Source organism: Cornus florida, unplaced genomic scaffold (assembly GCF_030987335.1).
Source record: "Cornus florida cultivar Cherokee Brave unplaced genomic scaffold, ASM3098733v1 CherokeeBrave_3.0.0_Hap2_Chr10, whole genome shotgun sequence".
Classification (NCBI taxonomy): Eukaryota; Viridiplantae; Streptophyta; class Magnoliopsida; order Cornales; family Cornaceae; genus Cornus; species Cornus florida.
The window spans coordinates 89,697,607-89,717,965 of NW_026775580.1; the positions used below are offsets into that span (position 1 = coordinate 89,697,607).

Below are 20,359 nucleotides of genomic sequence, written 5' to 3' on the forward strand. Positions count from 1 at the left end.
AACAATGACCGTGAGAATAAATGTTACATCAGAAAAAAAATCTATTGTTTGTCTTCAAAACTTGAGCGAGATCGATATTAAAAAAAATAAGTGATAAAGTGGATTTTAAGATTAAAGTATGTTTGTTATGAATTATGAAGTCATCAACAATTTATTCACTTCGGTTTCGTGAATCATACGCGTGGTGTTTATATTTATAGATGAAAACGATGTTGATAACCAAACTCAAACTGTCAAAACGTGTGTTGACATTAAGGTTTAACGTAGTCCAAAAATTCAAGATTAATTCTTGGGACATGGAGTTTGTTAGAGATATTTTTATTACATTCACGACATTTTTAAATCTGTCGACTATATATATATGTTGGTGTTAACAAACACCAGAATGAATCATAGTAACTCCGACAACAACTATTCAGAACGCTGAGTCAAAGGAAACATTAAGAAAGGAGAAGAAAAAGAAACTCACATTACACGAAAGAGAGAAAAAGACAAAGAAGGATGCAGAGAGACTATAATGGTGGTTGTTAAGAGAGAGAGAGAGAGAGAGAGAGAGGAGTACAGAGGTGGGGAATTAATATTTAATGAGAGAGAGACTAATGGCACAGAGGGATAGTTGTAGGTAGGAGAAAGAAACACGATGTATGAGGAAAAAGTAAAATCTAGAATTAATACCAGAATTAATGGGAGAGACAAGTGGTATGGGCGGTGATGATAATATAGGGAAAGGAAGGTGAAGGAAGATTGAGATCTAGCAAATGTCAAATTATTTCTGTGCTAAAAGCACCATCCTATTTTATATGACTAATATGATAGATATTGCGATAGTGATGGGTTCTCTACCACCACAGCAGGTGTGAAATCTACACTACATAAGTAAAATGTCAAGTGGGTGTAGCTGTGTTTTGAATTTTCCATTTTGTATTTGTTTAGTTAGCTCTGTTTTTCAATTGAGTAATGAAAAATAATAATAATAATAATAAATTAAAAATAAAATAAAATAAAAAAAATTGAGTAATAATACTTGAACTTATTCTTCAAGCCCAATAGTCTAATTTACTGCTACTATTAGATTCTTAAAGTACTCCCCGTTAAAATTATTTTTTAATGAACTTGAAAGTTATAAATGAATTGGTCAAATTATTGGGCTAGCCAATCCCTTTGAAAATCATTTTCGTTTTTGATTTAAGAAACATTTGCATCACCTACTCTTAAGTATTTGGACCGACCTAGAGTCCGTATTAGCTTGCCAACTTATGTATAGTTTCTAAGAGTAGTGGGCCACGAAGAAGTTCAAGAGAGGCCCAGCTCTAACATAATGGCATGTACTTTATAACTAAGTTGCCATAGGTCTGAGTTTAGGCCCACCATCCAGATTAATTCTGGCAAAGATGGCCCAAACCATGGATAAATTAAACCTCATAGTGGACAATATTATGATCCAATTATTTCATACGGTATTACAATAACTTGACTCTTTTTTTTTTTTTAATAAGAAATTCACATACACAATTTATACATTTCATTTTATTTTTTTGAAGACTCGAATTCTCACCATCCACGTTAAAATATAAAAAAAAATATCATTTGATTATAAATCCTTAATCAATAAATTAGCATCTCATATCGTATGATTTAAACTTGTTTTATTTGAACACCCCCGTAATAGAATTAGCTGTAATTTAATCATCCACTATTATTCTATGTCATGAATTGGAGTCTACTTGAAAGTTCCTAGTGCTCTCCTGTAGATTTAAACTTGGTAAAGGGGTAATTGACTATTGTTACAAATAAGTTAAATAACATGTTTTGCTCAGTGCAACTCACGCATGAGAAAACACACACACACACACAGACACGTGTGTATGCATTATAATAAAAAGATTGTTTCAACTTTCAAGGGTAAAATTTTCAGGTGTGCTTGCTACACACTTTAAAATGGACATGTACATTTAACCACCCACCAAAAAAAAAGAAAAAAAAAAAACACACACACACACACAATGAACATTACTTGTGGTAATCCATTCAGCACCGTCAAAATGTGGTAGAAGAACCCCACGGTTTACATGTATAATAGAAGACGGCGTTCATGACAGAGTCCAAAACAAGCACCAAAGAATACATGGAAACCAACAACGGACCTTCCCACAAACTCATCCCCTTACACATCCTAAACTCAAACAAACATTCAACTAGTCTAAATCCCACATTACTCAACAACGCCATCACTAGGGCTGTTTGTCTCCTTCCCTCCATCAGACTCCTGGCCTTCATCATTGACTCCAACCCAAAACACTCACCCTCCAACACTGATAAAACCCTAGCTAAATTCCCCAAAACCATAACATGTGCAAATGCCACACAAAAGGGCACCCCTAGAAACCCTAGGGTACCCCAGAAACCTACCACCCTTGAACATATCCCAAATGCATATAGTACCTTTGGCACTGTTGCCAAACAAGCAACCATAGCCCCAAAAAGGGTAATCACAATTACAAACTCCCAAAAACTTGTGTGGAGGAGCTTCACCCAAGACAAACCACTTCTTAATAGTAGCCTTCTTCCATTCAGGTTGATTCCATTGTAACTGTCAGAAACTGCTTGAATGGTGGCGGCCCTTCCAAGGAGAGAGAAGGTGATGGAGGAGGGAAAGCAAATGATGATGTGAACAATGGTTTTGGATAGAATTTTGGGCAGGGTTGGATTTGGATATAATCTGTTTTGTCCAAGTAAATGGCCTGTGATCTTAAGTGTGGAGAAGGGTATTTCAGGAAAATGGTGAAGGAGGAAGTGTGAGATGAAAAGGGAAATTGGAAGAGGTGAGAAGAGGAAAATAGAGATGGAATGGAAATGGTTTGGACGGAGAAGTAAGATTCCTATTGATTCTCTTAAGATTTGGGCTGTGTTCATTAGATGGCTTGATTCAAAGACTTGTATTGATCTTCTTGCCATTCTGATGTGAAAATGGAGGAGAGAATGTAAAGTCTGTATATAATAAAACTAGCTTATAGATTAATTTCTTTTAGATAAATTATAAATAGGCTTCATGATTTGGTCTTAGGATTAACAAAAGTTTTTGTTGCTTGCATGCTAATAATTCATGATGGGAAGAGGTTGGTTCAAGAGTGGTCACACTCATGTGGTAGTCACGAAGTCCATGAAAAGTCATTTTGGTTCTTTGTGTAATCTTTTAAAGCTTTTTAATCATGAGATGAGGAATTTTTGCGGAGTATATATTCTTCAGGAGACCTTTTCTAGTGCTTCTCGTGTTATTGATTCTAAAATTGTTTTGCCTGTGATGATACAGTTGGTTCGGTGATGGTGATCGTTGTATGAAATTAATTATGATGTACTATTAATTTGATCATCAATTTTTTTTTATCTTTTAATATCAATAGGAAACATTTTGAAATTTTGATAATGGTTACAAACTTTATTTTTATGTTATTACCTTCATTTAAAAAACTTGATGATAGACAAGAAAGACATGATTGTGGGGGTGAAATTGGAGGGTTTTGGGCGGTGTGATTAAGTTGGAAGCAAAGGTCTCATGATTTCCCTAAATGAAACATGATGTTGTCCTCCCATTGGAGGGAGAGCTGTTGGAATGATTTGAGAGAGATTTCATGCTATACAAATCACATTGTTTAAAATACAAATTTAATCTCATTATAATGTCACTTCAAAACAGAATGATCAGCATGTATTTTTATCCCCAAAAAAAAAAACCCAATTTCCATCAACAATTTTCATTGTGTTTTACACTTACCTCTCCGGTAAATTGCCTAAATAACAGGTCATCCACTTGGTTTTAAATATAACATTAACCTCCCAGATCATTGTTGACAAAATATGTAATTGTTGATGAGATGTACACAATACAGGATCTGCCATTGAACTTTCTTCCAAAGGAAAACTGATAATCATCTCAAACTTTTTCTAACCATCCTAATTCTACAATGAAATCTGATGGCAAGCTCTACTTTCATTTACCATATTGATAAGAGCTTTTTAGCTCGTGCCACAAGCAAAACAGTGTATCACACGCATCATCATCATCCAAGTTACATTCTCCTAGCTTTACGACATTTAATAGGCCCTTCAACCACTCTTCATGAAGAGTTGAGAACTCAGACCTCTGTTCGCTTGACCTGAAGTTTTCTCCAATCGATCTTTTCATCACTTGGCTAGCCCTTGATGCAATTTCAACCACCTGTTTTGGGATCCCAGCCATGAGTGCCACTTGCATTCCGTAACTCTCTGGGCATGCTCCAGAGGTCAGCCGATACAGGAAAACCAACTCCTGGTCACCTTGAGGTAAGTTCTCAGATTTCAACTTGAAAGTGCAGGCCATGTGTTGCAGGGTAACATGAGGGTGAGAAGCAAACTCCTTTGTCAGAGGGTGGTAATGTGTTGCAAATAATAACCGGCAATTGACCTTTTCAACAAGATGACGGAATACCTGCACAAATATTCATTGGCATAAAAATAAAAATAAATGAACAAGAAGACAGCATACTGAAGAAATTAACATTTTCCAGATATTGTAACAAATTAATTTATAATCAACACAAAACTATTTTGAAAAAATTCCCTTGCTCAATCTTGTTATACAGTGCCTCACAGGCTACCATCCTTGATGCATGATAAATATGATTAATTGTGCCATTTCAAAGCTGCAGATGCATCCCAGCTGACATTATCCTACAAACTATACCCATGTCTACCATTTGAAGTGCCTTAATTGTAACCAAGGATGCCTGCTCACACACTTAAAAAAAAGATAGCAAAATACTAATATAGTTTCTTATAGTTTGAAAGTAGGAATATTTAGTAATCTAATCTCATCTATGGAGAAGGCAAGAGCATTGACAATGAGTTAAATCAACCAGTAGCAGAAAAAACTGAAATCTCACTGCATATGCAATGGCATATCCATCAAAAGTGCTCGTTCCTCGACCCAATTCATCAAGAAGAACCAGGGAATCTTGAGTGGCATTTTGAAGAACTGATGCAGTTTCTGTACACTCAATAAAGAAAGTACCTACAAAAAAATGTAAATTATTTCAACATTGAATTTTGCAATTTGTAATCAATTTTATACACTAAAGTGTATCTGTGTATCCTGAGATTCAACTTATATTGCATTGACCAAAAACAAATGTTTTGGTAAAAAAGACTTGAAATTGACAGAATGAAACATCCAATCAGCTTAATTTTAATATATTAGTTAAGGTGAGACATCCCAAATGGCAGTCCAGCATATTCATTCATGCCACTGAAGTGGGGTGCAGCATTTAATTTTATACATTTACTTAGAAGAACAGATTATTATTATACACATTTCTCTAGACAATTATATTGAGCAAGAAGCTGTTAAGCCATTATTAACCACTGATAGACAATAACTACAGCCTTTCAATACAAAATTGTCGACATAATAGTAAATTTAAGATGAAACCTGATCTGTAGTACTGTTATCGGCTTCCAATAGTTAATCCTATTAATATCTAAAGAGCTCTTGCGCTATCATTACCCACCAGTCGCTATTACCATTAATGCCGCCAGGTCCATAAACTTAAAACTGTTATCATAATACTCCTACGGCCCCGTCATGATTGAAGCACTGGTTTGCTACTGCACTATCAATCCCCTTCGCCTTCTTCTGATGTTGCTGCCTTTATTTATAGCCCAAAACATTGCACGCTCTCTGTTCCTTAGTTTTTTAGGTTTAAAGGACACTCAAAGCATGATACTTGTGACATAGATTAACATCTGAATGAATCCAATACATCAGATCTTCCCCACAACAGACAAATATTACACCACAAAAGTTGACGCAAGTAGTCAAATGAAATCACTATAATAGTCAGTTTGTTTAGGGAAACTTACTCTCGCCTGTCATGATTCGATCAGTTGCACCAAGCCGTGTAAAAATGATATCCACAACTGAGAGGACACACATCTCACAGGGCACATAACAGCCAAGCTGCAATCAAGGGAAAGATTTATTCATAGAAGAGGGGATAAATGAACATTAGAATATTTTCATGATAAAGCCCATGCAAACTATCAATTATCTTACACAATAAAACAAACCTGTGCCAGTATAACAGCTAGACAAGTGGTACGTAGAAGGGTTGATTTTCCCCCCATATTTGGTCCAGTCAAAAGCAAAGTGCGGGGATGATAGCCATCTGTATCCTCTCCAAGGCATATGTCATTTGGAACGGGTAGACCTCCATTCTCTCCGAGGGCAAATGGATGCCACAGCCCTTTGATTTTAAGTATTGGTCCACTGGTCTCTTGGCAAAATGTCATGGAATTTGTATGAGGCAAAATAACTGGTCTGCACATGGCTCCACATGAAAAATTTGCAGTGACTGCAAATGACCTTAGTACATCAATACAATTTATGGCATAAATGATTTGAGACCATTGAGCTGCCTTCTCAATAAACAACTCAGTTAGAACTGCAAGTATTTCAGCATCCGAGTCCATTACATCATGGTCCTGGAATCATGCATTATGTCAGTAATTTCCCTAGAGTTGCATATAGGAAACTAGAAATCAATATATCATCCAAATGAGGAAAAGACATACACAAACATGAACTGGAGGAAATGCAAGAGAATGAGAGAGAGGAGTGTTCTGTTATTTCTTTATCCAGTATGTGCTATAAATATAGCAACTCTAATGCATTGAATAGTGAAAGGCAAGATCAACATGAAACTATTTCGCTCTCTATGAGAGCTGGAACGTAATTCTTCATAGCTAATACTATCTATTTCAGGATCACTTGCAAAAATTAAGAAAATGGTGCTCTAGTAAAAGTATATATAAATAAATACCAATGTGAAACTGCAACAAAATATGACATTGACAGAAGGTAAGTTCCTCCAGAGAAGACATAGCAGTATCAGACTTGTCAGGTTATGGATATGTAAGTTCTGCTTCATCACCAGCTGGTCTTCCTGTGGGTTTGATACTGGAGAAGAAGTGGCACTAAAATATCGACCTAATTATTATTTTCAGGTTCCTGATATGTTTTGAAAGGGTCAAAGAAAAAGTTGATGTATACAAAATATATGGCTTGCTTAAAACTTTCAAACAGCATAATGAGAATGCTTACAAGCTCAGTTTCAGATTTTATATGCAGATGTAATTGGTAATCCATGAAACAAGTGGAAGAAAAATTCCCTCATTCAACCGATGTAGCTCTGAGGGATCAAAGGCCTTCTTGGTCAGGAAGCCTGATCACTAATAATAATAAATAAATAAATAAATAACAAAGTGGGGAGGTGTTGCCGTACACACTTCCCATGTCATGTAATGTTTAGGAGTTTGGATTTCCAAACTTATTTACTTGTCGGTTTTGCTTTTAAGGTTCTATTGTGTGGTAAATATTGTTCCCTAGTTCCTTTCTCTTTGGGGGAGAAAGTGGATAAATTTCATGAAAATTACAGGAAATTGGGTAAAAGAAGACAAATGAGGAGATTTTAGGTGTTTTGTGAGACTAATTTCAGGTGGTAAGTGATCCCAGTAAAAATTTTCAAGATTGTACTTCTTTATTGATTGTTAATGGTAGAGGTTTTTTACATTGATTTGGGGTTTTACCATGTTAAATTTATTTTTTGTAAAAAGACATAATTTGCCTAGTGAATTCTTTTATTTGCTTTATTTTTCAATATCATTGAAGCTCTTGCACATGTGAATTAGTCATACCCTACTTACCAAAAAAGAATTAGTTCTAGCCTGGGGATTGATTTGGTATTGAAAATTAATTCTTGAACAAAATAATTGGTTGTATGGGTCAAAGTGAAGTCAACATTGGAAACCAATGCTTATATGGAGTCACATATTTGTATCATCCAGTATCTCTAGAGCAATGCACACTAGTAATAATCAAGATTTAACAGACATGCTAATGAATTGGTCAGCATTCAACGGATATTAAAAACAAAATTTGCTGCAGAAAGAAAATAACTGTACCAATAAAATCAGAAGCAGACCTGGTAACTGGGGAAGTCACTATCTACAGCTGCTTCTAATTGCTCAAGGAATTTATTGAGCCCATCAGTACCACTGAGCATTGGAAGGTTTAAAATTTTTAATAATGATGAGATCACGTGGCCTTCCTTCTGTAATAGACTTAACAAATAAATTCCAACACGCATGCCTTTAACAAGAGATCCAAATACTTTCACCTGCAACATGCAAAGATGATTATACAGCTTGATCAAATTAAAATAACTAACCCAAAAATTTCACTTCATACTTTGAAAAATAAAATTTTAAGACCAAGAGTGACTAAATGATTGCAACATAACATACCAGCGAAAATCATTGAGTAACTCAACCTTGTTGTTCTTTGACGTTGCAAAGCAATTAAAACAAAATGAGGATACTTTGGCTAACAGGAGAAAGGAAGGGAAACATTAACCATCAATGATATTTTAATGACATCTTCGCAAATTTAACAAGACATAAACTTTGTAAGTCAACAATCCCTAATCTACAAATGTTCTGGATTTTAGTTGTACAATTCCAACTACGCAAAAAATCCCCAAAAAAAAAGGAAGACCTTCCTAAAGGTTCAAGAGGAAAGGGGTTAAATCTTTCCAGAGGGCAACTAAATGTGACTTTTTAAGTCAGTTAAGATCGAAAAGTGCATCAAACAGTGTATGCCCCAACTTCGTGGGGTGCTGTAGGGGAAGAGATAAATCTAATCCTTTAGCATTATTTTACACAAAGCGATTTCCTTAAGACTACAACCTGTGAACTAAGCTTGTCACGGGTTGATTTTGTAATAAACCCAATCCAAATATATATATATATATTTCAAGGACTCAGAAAGCAGACAAGACTTACTCGCTGTTTCAGTACTTTTTTGCCAATCAACGGCAGTAAGAGTGAAGCAGATGACTGAATGCTAGCCTTAACCCGTCCAAGCAACCTTTCTAAGTCTGGAAGCTTGCGAAGATATTGAGCAACAAGCAACATAGTTTCTGAATGTGTCATTAATTCCTCAACAGCATTAAGCCTAAGGTTAATTTCTTCGACATCTTTAAGTGGATGACAGATCCAGGTCCTTAAAAGCCGTTTTCCAGAAGAAGTCATACAGTTATCTAGAAATTTGTACAATGTACCTGAAACTCAAGTAAAATGAAACCAATAAGCATAACATAACTAAGAGAGATAGAACATTATTAGAAGGGGGTTGCCAATGAAACTAAGTATTCCACTTGGAGGCAAAGGGTTGTAAACACTTGCCAGCTGGACCACCATCAGCATTATTACTGAAAATCTCCAGATTGACAAATGTCTGTCCATCCATTCTGAGACAACCCCTGTAGACTTGGTACAGTAGAATATCTCCATTATGTAAAGCATCATCTAACTGGCCAAAAATGGAATATGTCATTATCAGGCATATTGATGCTCAATCTGAAATTAGGCCACAGAAAAGAGCTTACCATTAACCTGGATAAATGGCTAATAAGTCCACCAAGAGCACATAATGCAAGGTCATGGTGCATAACACCATCAAGTGCATTATTCCACGCACTACAAGATTTTTTGAAGTATCCCTTTGACTGAATCAGATTTCTAACTTCTGAAGCATCCACAAAATCAGTGGCAGGTTGCATTGGAGTCAATTGTGTTGCAGTAGAACCTGCAAGATAAATAAAACCGAGTATGCTTTCCTTGTAAACATTTTTGTTCACCAAATGATTAATGAATAAAATGACTACTGCAAAGAAGAGAATGAAGCATTGTGGGTAAAGAATTGATCCTGAACTATTCATAGAATTTAAAAACAAAGTCCAATATTATAAAGCCTGAGGCACAATCTTAACAATGTATATGCCTCCTCAAATATAACAAGATTGATATATCTAGGAAGTTAGTAGGCTCTGTACAGATAAGACATAAATTGTTAAAATTCACAGTTTCACCAAAAGAAGCACATTCTCTAGTCAATAAAACAAACATAGAAACATGTAATGCAGATCAGCTAGTCCAAAATGAATAACAAGGAGTACATTCACAAAAAGAATCATGCCAAGAAGCAAAACATGGAATCAAATACATGAGACGGGATAGCATTATTTTCACATTAGCTGTCACCAAGTTTCCTCACAATTGTAAATGCTTTGGTTTGGAGTTGTTAGAGAACTTAAGAAAGCACCTACTTGGCATGCCAAACCTAGGAACTGTTACTTGACAAGCTAGGCTTGAGTATGCTGAAAATTAGTGGGCAAGAAATGCTAGAAAGAGACCACAAACCAGGTCCATGGTGTTAAACATCATATGTTTAGTATTTTTCCTTGGCTTCACTATTCAAACTAGTTTCTCAAATAATTGAAAGAAGAAATATCTGGGAAAAAAATTATATATAGAAATATGAATATGTTTCCTCACCTGTCAGTGAATACTTTTTTAGCGCTTTCTGAGCTTCTTTAGACAGCCCTGCAGGATAAAGAGAACTAACTCAAAAACTACAAAGCAGAAGTTTCAGGCAAAATTTCTGACTGGAATACAACCCACCCACCCCCCACCCACCACCCCCCCCCCCCCCCCCCAAAAAAAGGAGGCAAAAAGAAAAAACCTTTTTTCTTAAGGATCAAACAAATGAAAGAAAATTTACCTCGACATTCATATATAACTTCCTTAGGTGAAACCTAATATCAAAGTCAACAAAAAAAAATAAGAATATATATTCCACACTGGCAGTTGCATCTTTCAAAACTGATTCAAATATCAAATAACGTACTTGCATCAACAAAGCACCCAAAGCTGCACAAGAAGCGTCATCACTAATGGAACCGACCCAAAATTTTAAAGCAGCACAATCAACAAAAGCAAAACCGTAAGCAGTCGAACCATTCTCCAGCCCACAATCACCCTAGAAACAAATGTCAATGCAACACGCTGATGAGAATATCTCCAATTGAATGAGGCATATAAGTCTCAACTATCAACAGTCATTTGATTCAAAGTAGCCAAGAAATTGATACACATACAAGAATTAATATATCCAGAGCAGGGAAAATTTTATCAAGTACAATCACGGGAGGGTTTATGTAATGTCCCGGATTTTTCCAGAATTTTCGGTATTTTCTTTTATTTATTTTCATTACCTCGTTTTGCATGCCATGTGGGTCCCAAGAGTCGTTCGGGACATTTTCATGAGCTCGGGAGTTTTGGGAATGCATTTCATTTATTTTAAGCATGTTAGAATTTACGAGATGGATTTTAGAATTTCTCGGATTCGGGACCGACTTTTGTGCACGGGGATTTTTCCCGGTTTTTCATTATTGACTATTATTGTAATTGGCATGTTGTGTGTGTGTGTGTGTGTGGTAAGATATTTAGAGGGCAAAGTGGGGAAGTTAAGTGACTTAATGGGGCATTTGGGTAACTTTGGCTAAATTAGAATGAACCACATGGTGACACTTGGCAAGGGGAGGACCACATGACCAAATTGAAGACTTGGCCAACCCCTCCACCTCCCATTTCAGCTAGCCCCTTTCTCTCTCTAACTTTTTTCTTTCTCTCTCTATATCTATACACACACATATTACTTCAATCTTCAAAGCCATATTTGAGGGACTTAGAGTGAGATTTGTGAGTCAAGCAAAAAGAGGAAGTTGGAGTACTCGACTAGAGCTATCTTTTGACACCACTCTTGAGGCCACTTGGAGGATTTTGAATTTTGACCTAGCTAAGGGCTTGTTTGGCTTGCTGCATCGAGGTAGGGATGCTTAAGACCTCACGCTTTGTCTTTCATTGAGTATTTCCACTTTGATTCCTCCTTAATTTCATTTTGAATGCAAACTTGTCAATGAAATGTTAGTAGTATGATGATGTAATGAAAGCATGCTTGTATGTGATGTAAAATGTGCCTTTCTATGTTAATGGAGTACATGTTATTGCCTAAGTGTAGAATTGCTTAGTTTACAAATGCTAGCATGGTTGTGATGAATGAATTTTAATGTTAAGCATGCTTATATTTGATTCTTGGCAATTGTAATGCTATGCTAATGATGTGGTAGAAATGAAAATGAAGTTAATGCATGATTAATGTACATGGCATGACATAGTGGAAAGGTTGAATGGGAATGTCAAATGAGTCAAGGTAGAAAGTGTTGTGAAATGAATTTTATAAAAGAACTAGATTTCGCTAGTCCAGTGCTAATTTGGCCTAGAGGGAGCGCGTGCCGGTTTTGGACGTGTACCGTTGCATTAACTAGGCCCCAAATGGTTGTCGGATTTGAAGCCAGAGATAGTTAACCAATCTCATCTCGGTAAAGTCAATTAGCGGCCTTCGGTGTGAGTTGTGTCGGTTTAGGACCAAGGTTGGGACGGTTGTGCATTTCATTGCATTTTCATGCATAATTATGAGAAATTGTATAAGTGATATTGTTGGAGTTGAATTATGATTTGGATTCCATGAAATCCCCAATGTATGATCCCGATTTCTCTTAAACCCTTTTTATCCATTGCTTGACTCAAGGGAGTCTAAAGTTGATGTCTTAGGCATCTTTACCGAGCCGTAGTGCTCACCCCTTCCTCTAATATTTTCAGGACATGGCAAGGACGTTGTGGATGACGCACCATCCTAGACGTAGATGAAGAAACCATCTTTTGTAATTTTTGTAAACAATGCTTAGCTATATATGACGATTATTTTTGTAAAGATGACGTTATTCGAGGATATTGATGAAAAGCATTGTAATTATGACCTCAAGGGTTTTCAAACTTGTAATCTTATTTTTTTGAGATGATATTTTGTATAAATTGGACATGCAAGTGATGACCATGTTCATAAAGTTTTAGAAGGAAATGATGTATAATGAGGTATTTAAAAGTTACAATTTGATGCATAATGTAGTTGATTACCTGTTTATCTATGCTTGTGAATTGGGACATGGGCACCAAGGTTAAAATGACCAAATTTAGGCTCGGGGATGTGAATGGAGGCAAATAGGGGCCAAAGCCCCCTTTTCTTGGCAGCTCCGAGCACTCGCAGTAGGGGCTCCGAGCACTCGGGCCATTGGGCAAGAAATTCCAGTGCGGAATTTCCTTAGCCAAGCGCTCGGGCCATGCCCACCCCCGCATGCGTGCAAGGATGCCCAGGGCACCCTCTGAGCGCTCGGCTAAGGCTTTTAGGGACTGTTTTTGGGGACTTGTTCCTTTGGGCAGGGACTTCGATGCATTGGACCTATTTACCTTATTAATAACAAATGGGATAGAATCAAGCATAATAGCGAACTTTGCGGCGTAAAATGACCATAATGCCCATGGGTTGATGGGTTAGGGTAAGGACCCGAATGGCAACTTGGATCCTGGGACTTTGGGTTGTTACAGTTTAACAAGTCAACAATCAACAATATGTAATATACAAAAATGAAGAAAATAGTAGAAGTCTTGAGCCACACTAATAAGAAAATCATTTCACCACAATTCAGAAGTTGTCCTGCGATGGTCACTTCTGATATGATTGATTTGCCTATTGAGTTTGATGAACGGCTTAATAACGTCATATATATAATTTTCTCATAACTTTCAATTTTCAATACGGATAAGAAGCTATTTTAGAATGGGCCGCTAGTTCAATTTTCATTGATTAAATAGAGTAAAGATCTCACACCAATATCTTCCAACTAGATCGTTACAATAACTTATAAATATATGTATAAAAGAAAAAAATTTATAAAAAAAATCCATAGGACCATAGCAACTTTATCATGGGAAGGCACGTGGTTTCTTTGTAATATAGACATAGTTTATTTATTTATTTTTTCAATAGGTAAATTTGCTCACAAGCACATGCCACTGGGGATTGAACTCTCAACCTCCCCTTTGGGGAGATGGAGGATATGCCACCCAGGACAAAGCTTTGGTGGTAATATAAACAGAGTTTTATAGATGGTAATTGAAATCTTGCTTGCTAGCATGTATTGTCAGTTCTGCAAAACTAGAGCATAAATTACTCACAGCCATTAAAATTTGGTGCCCAATGGAATATTTAGCATTGATTGAACCACCAGAACAGAAATTAATGTGCACGGTTTCAAGCAAAAATTGGTTAAAAAAATTAAACCTGCTTTGTGTGAAGTCTTAAAAGTTTGTGTTGCAGCAATGGCCCCGACATCAATTGAACAAAGTAGCACAAAACAACCAAAAAGGAGAATACTTTTGATGGATTATGTGTAATTATATGAAAAATACACTTAAGGAAGGAGAAAAGAACCTACAATTTTGATAAGTGTACTACAGATGGTGGGAAAAAAGAAGAAGAAAAAGGAATGGTCAGTTTAATAGAAATCTAGTGCACAGTGTTTCATTGACATCCAGCATTTAAATGGGTAAGCAACAAGAATCATACAAACCTCTTTTATAGCAAGAAGATGAACAGCATCAGGTCCAATGTTACCATCGATTGTGGTTGATGGTGTGAGTACATGAACTAATTTTCTTTGAATAACCTGAAACCCGCAAAATCCATTATTATTTAACTAATAGCATAGACTGGAACTGAAAAAATTTAGAAAGAGAATATTCAGGGATATATCCAAGTATAATGTTAGAGTGAAACCTAAGAAAATCAAACGGCCAAACAAATTTGCATAACAAAGTATAAAGAGTAGCTACTTTTACAACACTAATAACAAACCATTACTTGTGAACCTCGAAGTGTACAATAAAAATAAAATAAACTATATTTCAGGATTCTATGGAGCTTCTTAACTAAAATCACATTACATATGCATAAACATCATCTTATTTCTGATATGCTTGATTAAGAGCAGTAGTGCCCACGGATGTTGGAAGAAATTAACTCCACTTGCAAGGAGAGATTTCAAAGAAAAGAGCTCCAAAGTTCCACGGCGACAAGTTCATATCCAATAAATAGCTTCCTCCTGAGGGAAAATTCTAGAATACCCTGGGGGTACCGTAACCCCGGGTCTGTTGAGCGTGGTGGTGGGGCCCACCTGATGGATGATCCAACAGCTGGGATACCCTGGGGGTACAGTACCTCCAGGGTATTGTAGAACTTCTCCCTCCTGAGAGTCACTTTTCTTCCATTAATTGGCCCAATTTTAGTATGATAATTAGAACAGAAGGATGGGAGGGAAGCGCCCAATTCTACTTCCTAACTGAACACATAAACAACAATCAAAATGCTAAAATAAAAAGTCCCTTCCAGTCTAATTTTTCATTTTGGATGAAAATGGCAGAACTGTTGGCAGCACTCCACTTGAAGCTTCTTCACTCGTCAATTTAGGATAGTTGGGGAAGCTAAAAGAGGAATATTTGTAAAATTACCCAGGAAAAAAAGTGAATTGCGTTGCTTTTCAACATGTAAGAAGAGATTGATAAAAGAGACTAATCTTCGAACTTTAAAAAGAGATCAGATAAAAAGGTTTGTTGGCACTTGGCACTTCATCTATCACAAGATCCTCAGCGGTTTCCTTGAGTCTATTGACTTTATCACCATGGAGTTGAAAATTTTCAAAAAAACTCCACTCATTTGAAAAGAAATTTCTCAACTTTCTTTTCACAGATTTCCCAAGATATACTGCAGCTTCTAAAAACACTGAAGGTACAATGAATGATGAGGATGGTAGCTGAAGACCAATTCCAGACCGTCTAGGGAATCATAAGCCCCACGCAAAAATATATAGATCGTCCCCACCCACTCCTTGAGAGAGAGAGAGAGAGCAGCAAAAAAAAAAAACCCGGAATGTAAACATATTCAAAATTCACCTCTTCCTTCCCTTTTCTAATTTTCTTTTTTACTAGCTACAGCATACAGTTCAGTATCGGTAGACTGCCCACGGGCCACGTATAAATTAAACTACTTCCAGTTTATGAAAAAAAATTACAGCTTTAGTCATTCCTTCCTATTGTATAATGTTACATTTTAACAATAGTTTATATATTAGAGATTGAAGAATAAGTAAATGTATCAACACAATCCTAATAACTACATGCAAAACTTACAGAAGTAGAACCTCTGGCTTTTGCTTGTTCAGATGTCTCCAATTGCTCCATCCGTCCAACTTTATACCTTCACATTAAAAATTATTAATGAATTTTAAGAGGACGTCAATACTTAAAAAGTAGGAACCAAACAAAATGAGCAAGTCCTCGTCTAAATCTTGTCCAAAGTACTGAGAGAGCACTATGTTTCCGAACTCAGTCACAGATGTGCTCTATCTACAGCTCAGATACAAGAAGAAAATGTGCAGCCACATAAAGCGAGAAAATATCCTTCCACAAAATTCTTCTGCATCAGAGAGAGGCAGTTCCCAAATATTTACATGGAAAGATCTACAGCCATAAGGTAGAATAATTTCCAGAAATAGGTAGTCGTCTAGCAATTTAGCTAATTTGGATACCTTACCTAAAAGTATGAAACAGATATGGATATCATTTCCTTACCCGCGAGCAATCAACTTCTGAATAGCCTCGTCAATCCCACTCTCAGAGATACCAACCTGACCGGCAGAAGATGTCGGTGGATATAAATGTCTTTAAAAGACAAACAACTCAAACTGAACTAAAACAAAATGGAGAACAAAAAGTGAAGTTACCTGACGACATTTTCCCACACCACTCATTGTCATTTTCCAGTCAAGCTCCTTATGGCCAATTTCAGCATCTAGTTCATAGAGCTCATAGAATTTTCCCTATATTATTTCAAAAGCTGTAGTATTAGGCTAATATGATTTCAGGACAAATGTACTATAAAATAAAAGAAAGAATTATGTACCATATCAAATGTTACAGATTGTTTGGCAGGAAAACTTTCATTTACATAAATTGAAGAGGAGGAATTCACCAAACAGAGGATAAGTAGAAGCATGAGAACAATGGAAATCTTACTAGTTTCTGAATGGAAAAGACATTTTTTTATTATTATTTAAATAAGAGTTCCTTATTTGCTCATCATCTATGTTCTATATGCAATAGACATCCTTCTCAAATCATTTCAGTTCAACAAAACGAGCTAGTTAGTGTTACCTAATATTATATACCAATGCCATAATTATGAGCATTAAAGCAGTTTATGCTATAGAACAGTGTTATCATATAAATACACAATATGATTAAATCGAGAACATGAAGAAAAAAATGACATGACAACTTTTAAACTGACCACTTTGAAGAAGATAACAGTATCCATATATTGACATTTAACGTTCCAATATTGCTTTTGAGTTGTTGACAATTTTCTCAAAGCATCTGGTGGTATATAAAGTGTCCTCTTGTCATAAAGAGCATCATTGGGCCTTCTTCCATTAGCATCCCTGATTCTAGAAGGATCAAGCCATTCAAACTTACTGGTTGTCCCAGATAACTCCTCATGGTTCTTCTTTCCCACCTCTGAATCCTGCAGAAGTTTCACCCTTTTGCTAGAACCCAGCAAGGAACAATCACTTTTAAGCTCAAAATTGCAATTAGCCTCTTGAACACGCTTCAAACGTGGTACAAGAGGTCGCACACCCGGTGTTTCTGGTCCAAGAATATCATCATCAATTTCTATAAGAAAGGGACACCCTTTATTCCCCTGATCAACTGTTCTGTTGAAATTGGAAAAAATTTCCTTTCCAGGATGTTCAGAAATGACACCTTCATTATGTAATCCTTCATGACTAATAAATTTACTAGAAACTGAGCAAACATTAACGGAACCACCATTTGTCTTGTTCCTGCAAAATTGCTGACAAATTATATAAAATGTGAAGCATAGGTGCATCAGAAGTGAAATAACACATTATGTAATATTAAGGAATGTTTATATACAAGCAGAGGAGGCGTGATACAAATGTGAAAGAAATCAGAAGCAAGTTTATGCAATTCATTAACTAAAGAAATTATAAGGATTATTATATGTAGTAATTAGTAGACAGCAAAGTTGGACGTAAAAAGTCAACATGAATTTCCATGAGATAAATTTAAACAGTTAGGTCTTGAATTACAGTCTAAATCTAGACTCTTTGGTATAAGGGGTTTCCAATTATGTAAAAACACACACAAACAAGCGTAGGTGTAAACAAATCAAATGACAGAACAATCCATTACATGTATCAACTAAATCAAAATTAGCATGCCTTTGGTTCAATTTCTTAAGTTTCATTTTTTCTCATAAATTACCATTATTACTCATTTAGGCATTATTTGTATTCTGACAGCACTGAGATTGATTCGTATACATACGGAGACCTTTCCCTTCTTTTTCTTTCTTTTTGATAAAACTTCATATATAGAGACCATTATATAATCAACAAATAATAAATTTAAGTTACAGAGATGCTAGAACTCTAAATTGAACCCTAAACAAATATCTACAGTAAAATGTATAATGAATGCCCTAGAAATCGAAAGATATACCTATCACGACACTTTTCCCTATCATCATCCTTCAGGAACTTATGCTTTATACTCGAGAACAGCGAAGGTTTGTTTACGCCGTCGTCATTTGCCGTAAGGCTTGGAGGGAAAATCTGACGTGGCACCTTCTCCGGAGGGGTGTCGGTTCCTCTGATTTCAGCACATGAATCTACCGCAGATGAGACGATAGGTCGATTGGCGACGGCGGCGTTTTGATTCTGTTGCTTCGCCGGGAACTGATGGAGTTGCGGACCGTTGAACGTGTTTCCGCCGGACTTTTGGTTCTCCGGCGAGGGTTTCTGAAGAAAGGATAGAATAGATTTCTGACGCTGCATTGTTTGATTGTCGGAGAGATACAGAGAGAGAAGGAACGAGCTTAACTCCGAGACTACAGCGAGAGAGAGGTGTTAAGTGCTGGAGGGAAGATCGAGATTTGGCGCCATTTTTTTGTTAGATTTTTTTTGTGATTGGCAAAACATTTGTGACTGTGATTATGGGTATAAGTCGAAACATCTCGACGATTTGAATTTTGGAGTTGATAAAAAATTAAAATTAAAATTAAATCCTCAGAGTTCTTTTTTTATTCGGAAAGTCTTTTAATTAAATTTTTGTTTCCACGTAAGATTAAGGATAACAATTTGTGTTTGTTGCTTGTAATAGTATCAATTTAAGATTATTATGTTAAACACCGACTAATAATCATGTGAAGCCTGACATGTTTATTAAAAAATAATAATGATTAAAATTTTTAATAATGCTCCATCAAATAATAAATATTAAAAAAATATAAATTTTAATCTACCAAAATTATAAAATAACCTGTCATTTACAAAATAATAAATTATTAGATAAAAATTTATATAGTTATTTTAAAACTTAAACATAAATTTGTTTATGACACGTATCGTTAAACGGGTTGAACTCATCAATTCAAACACGATTCGACTAACTAAATGAGATAATCGTATTGATCGGCTTAAGACTCAAACCTATTTAAGTTAAATCTTAATTTAGTTAACTCGTGTCGTGTTCGATTCACCCATGTTGAAGAGTCATTTCAAATTTTGATATCCTAATAAAAATGTCTATATCTAATATCAATAAGCACATATTATCATAAATTTGTGACACTTTGATTAAGAAACAGAAACATCTAAAATCAAAATTAAATAAATTCAATTGCAATACTTAACAAAGAAAAATATATTTTCTTTCCAATTTTTATGCTATTGTACAAGATTTGATTAATAAAATAAATATTTATCAAAAGTGAAGTGGAAGAATATATTTCGCAACTATTCTGATTTAATTTTTTATTTGAAAGACAATCTAGTCGTGTTATAATGTTATTTAAAATTAATGAAATAGAAGAGTACAAATTTGAAGTGTCAATATTTATATTTTTTCTACTATTTAAAATTTTCAAAAAATATATATCAACTTAAAAAACATTTATTTCCATTTGGAAATAATGTTTGGATTGCTTGAATATAGAAGTTTCTGAGCCTTTTTTCGAAGCTCTTCTGATTAGACTTGGGAAACACCAAACTTGAAGACGAAGTTCTTTCCGAAAATTGAAACTTAACGATAAGGAGATTGCTCTGTCCATTTTCATTATTCATCACTCTCAACAACAAATTTTATGATATTAAAAGCACTTCTGAAATGCAATTCTCAAAAGCTATTCCATCCGTTAAACATAACTAATGACAAATGAGACAAGTTGTTACATTCTTAGTCTAAAGTGCAAGAACTGGTACTTTTAACCTCAAATGTACGGTACTGGTACTGGTACTGGTTTGCAAAATATTCTTTTTATGTTTTTCATAATTACTGGTGCTTGTGATAAAGAAATATCATGGTTGTTAACTAGAGATCCTATCCTTCCATTGTTGTCAAAAAATAAATAAATAAATAAATAACTAAAAATATCATATATATATATATA

At 35.4% G+C, this 20,359-nt stretch overlaps 2 protein-coding genes across 2 annotated transcripts; both read right to left on the minus strand.

The window, feature by feature from the left end:
• Positions 1-2,037: 2,037 nt before the first annotated feature.
• LOC132278104 (uncharacterized) lies at positions 2,038-2,955 on the minus strand. Its single transcript, XM_059779926.1, has one exon. It carries the CDS (start codon positions 2,953-2,955, stop codon positions 2,038-2,040), a length of 918 nt encoding a protein of 305 aa, XP_059635909.1.
• Positions 2,956-3,720: 765 nt separating this feature from the next.
• LOC132280023 (DNA mismatch repair protein MSH7) lies at positions 3,721-18,944 on the minus strand. The gene is made up of 17 exons (XM_059782128.1): positions 18,412-18,944; positions 17,177-17,729; positions 16,611-16,706; positions 16,459-16,514; positions 16,018-16,084; positions 14,403-14,498; positions 10,781-10,912; positions 10,655-10,688; positions 10,429-10,476; positions 9,480-9,679; positions 9,277-9,403; positions 8,875-9,152; positions 8,016-8,210; positions 6,103-6,516; positions 5,896-5,992; positions 4,920-5,047; positions 3,721-4,465 (listed from the first exon to the last, which is right to left on the minus strand). The coding sequence occupies exons 1-17, from the start codon at positions 18,744-18,746 to the stop codon at positions 3,989-3,991; spliced, it is 3,333 nt and encodes a 1,110-aa protein (XP_059638111.1). The 5' UTR covers positions 18,747-18,944; the 3' UTR covers positions 3,721-3,988.
• Positions 18,945-20,359: the final 1,415 nt, after the last annotated feature.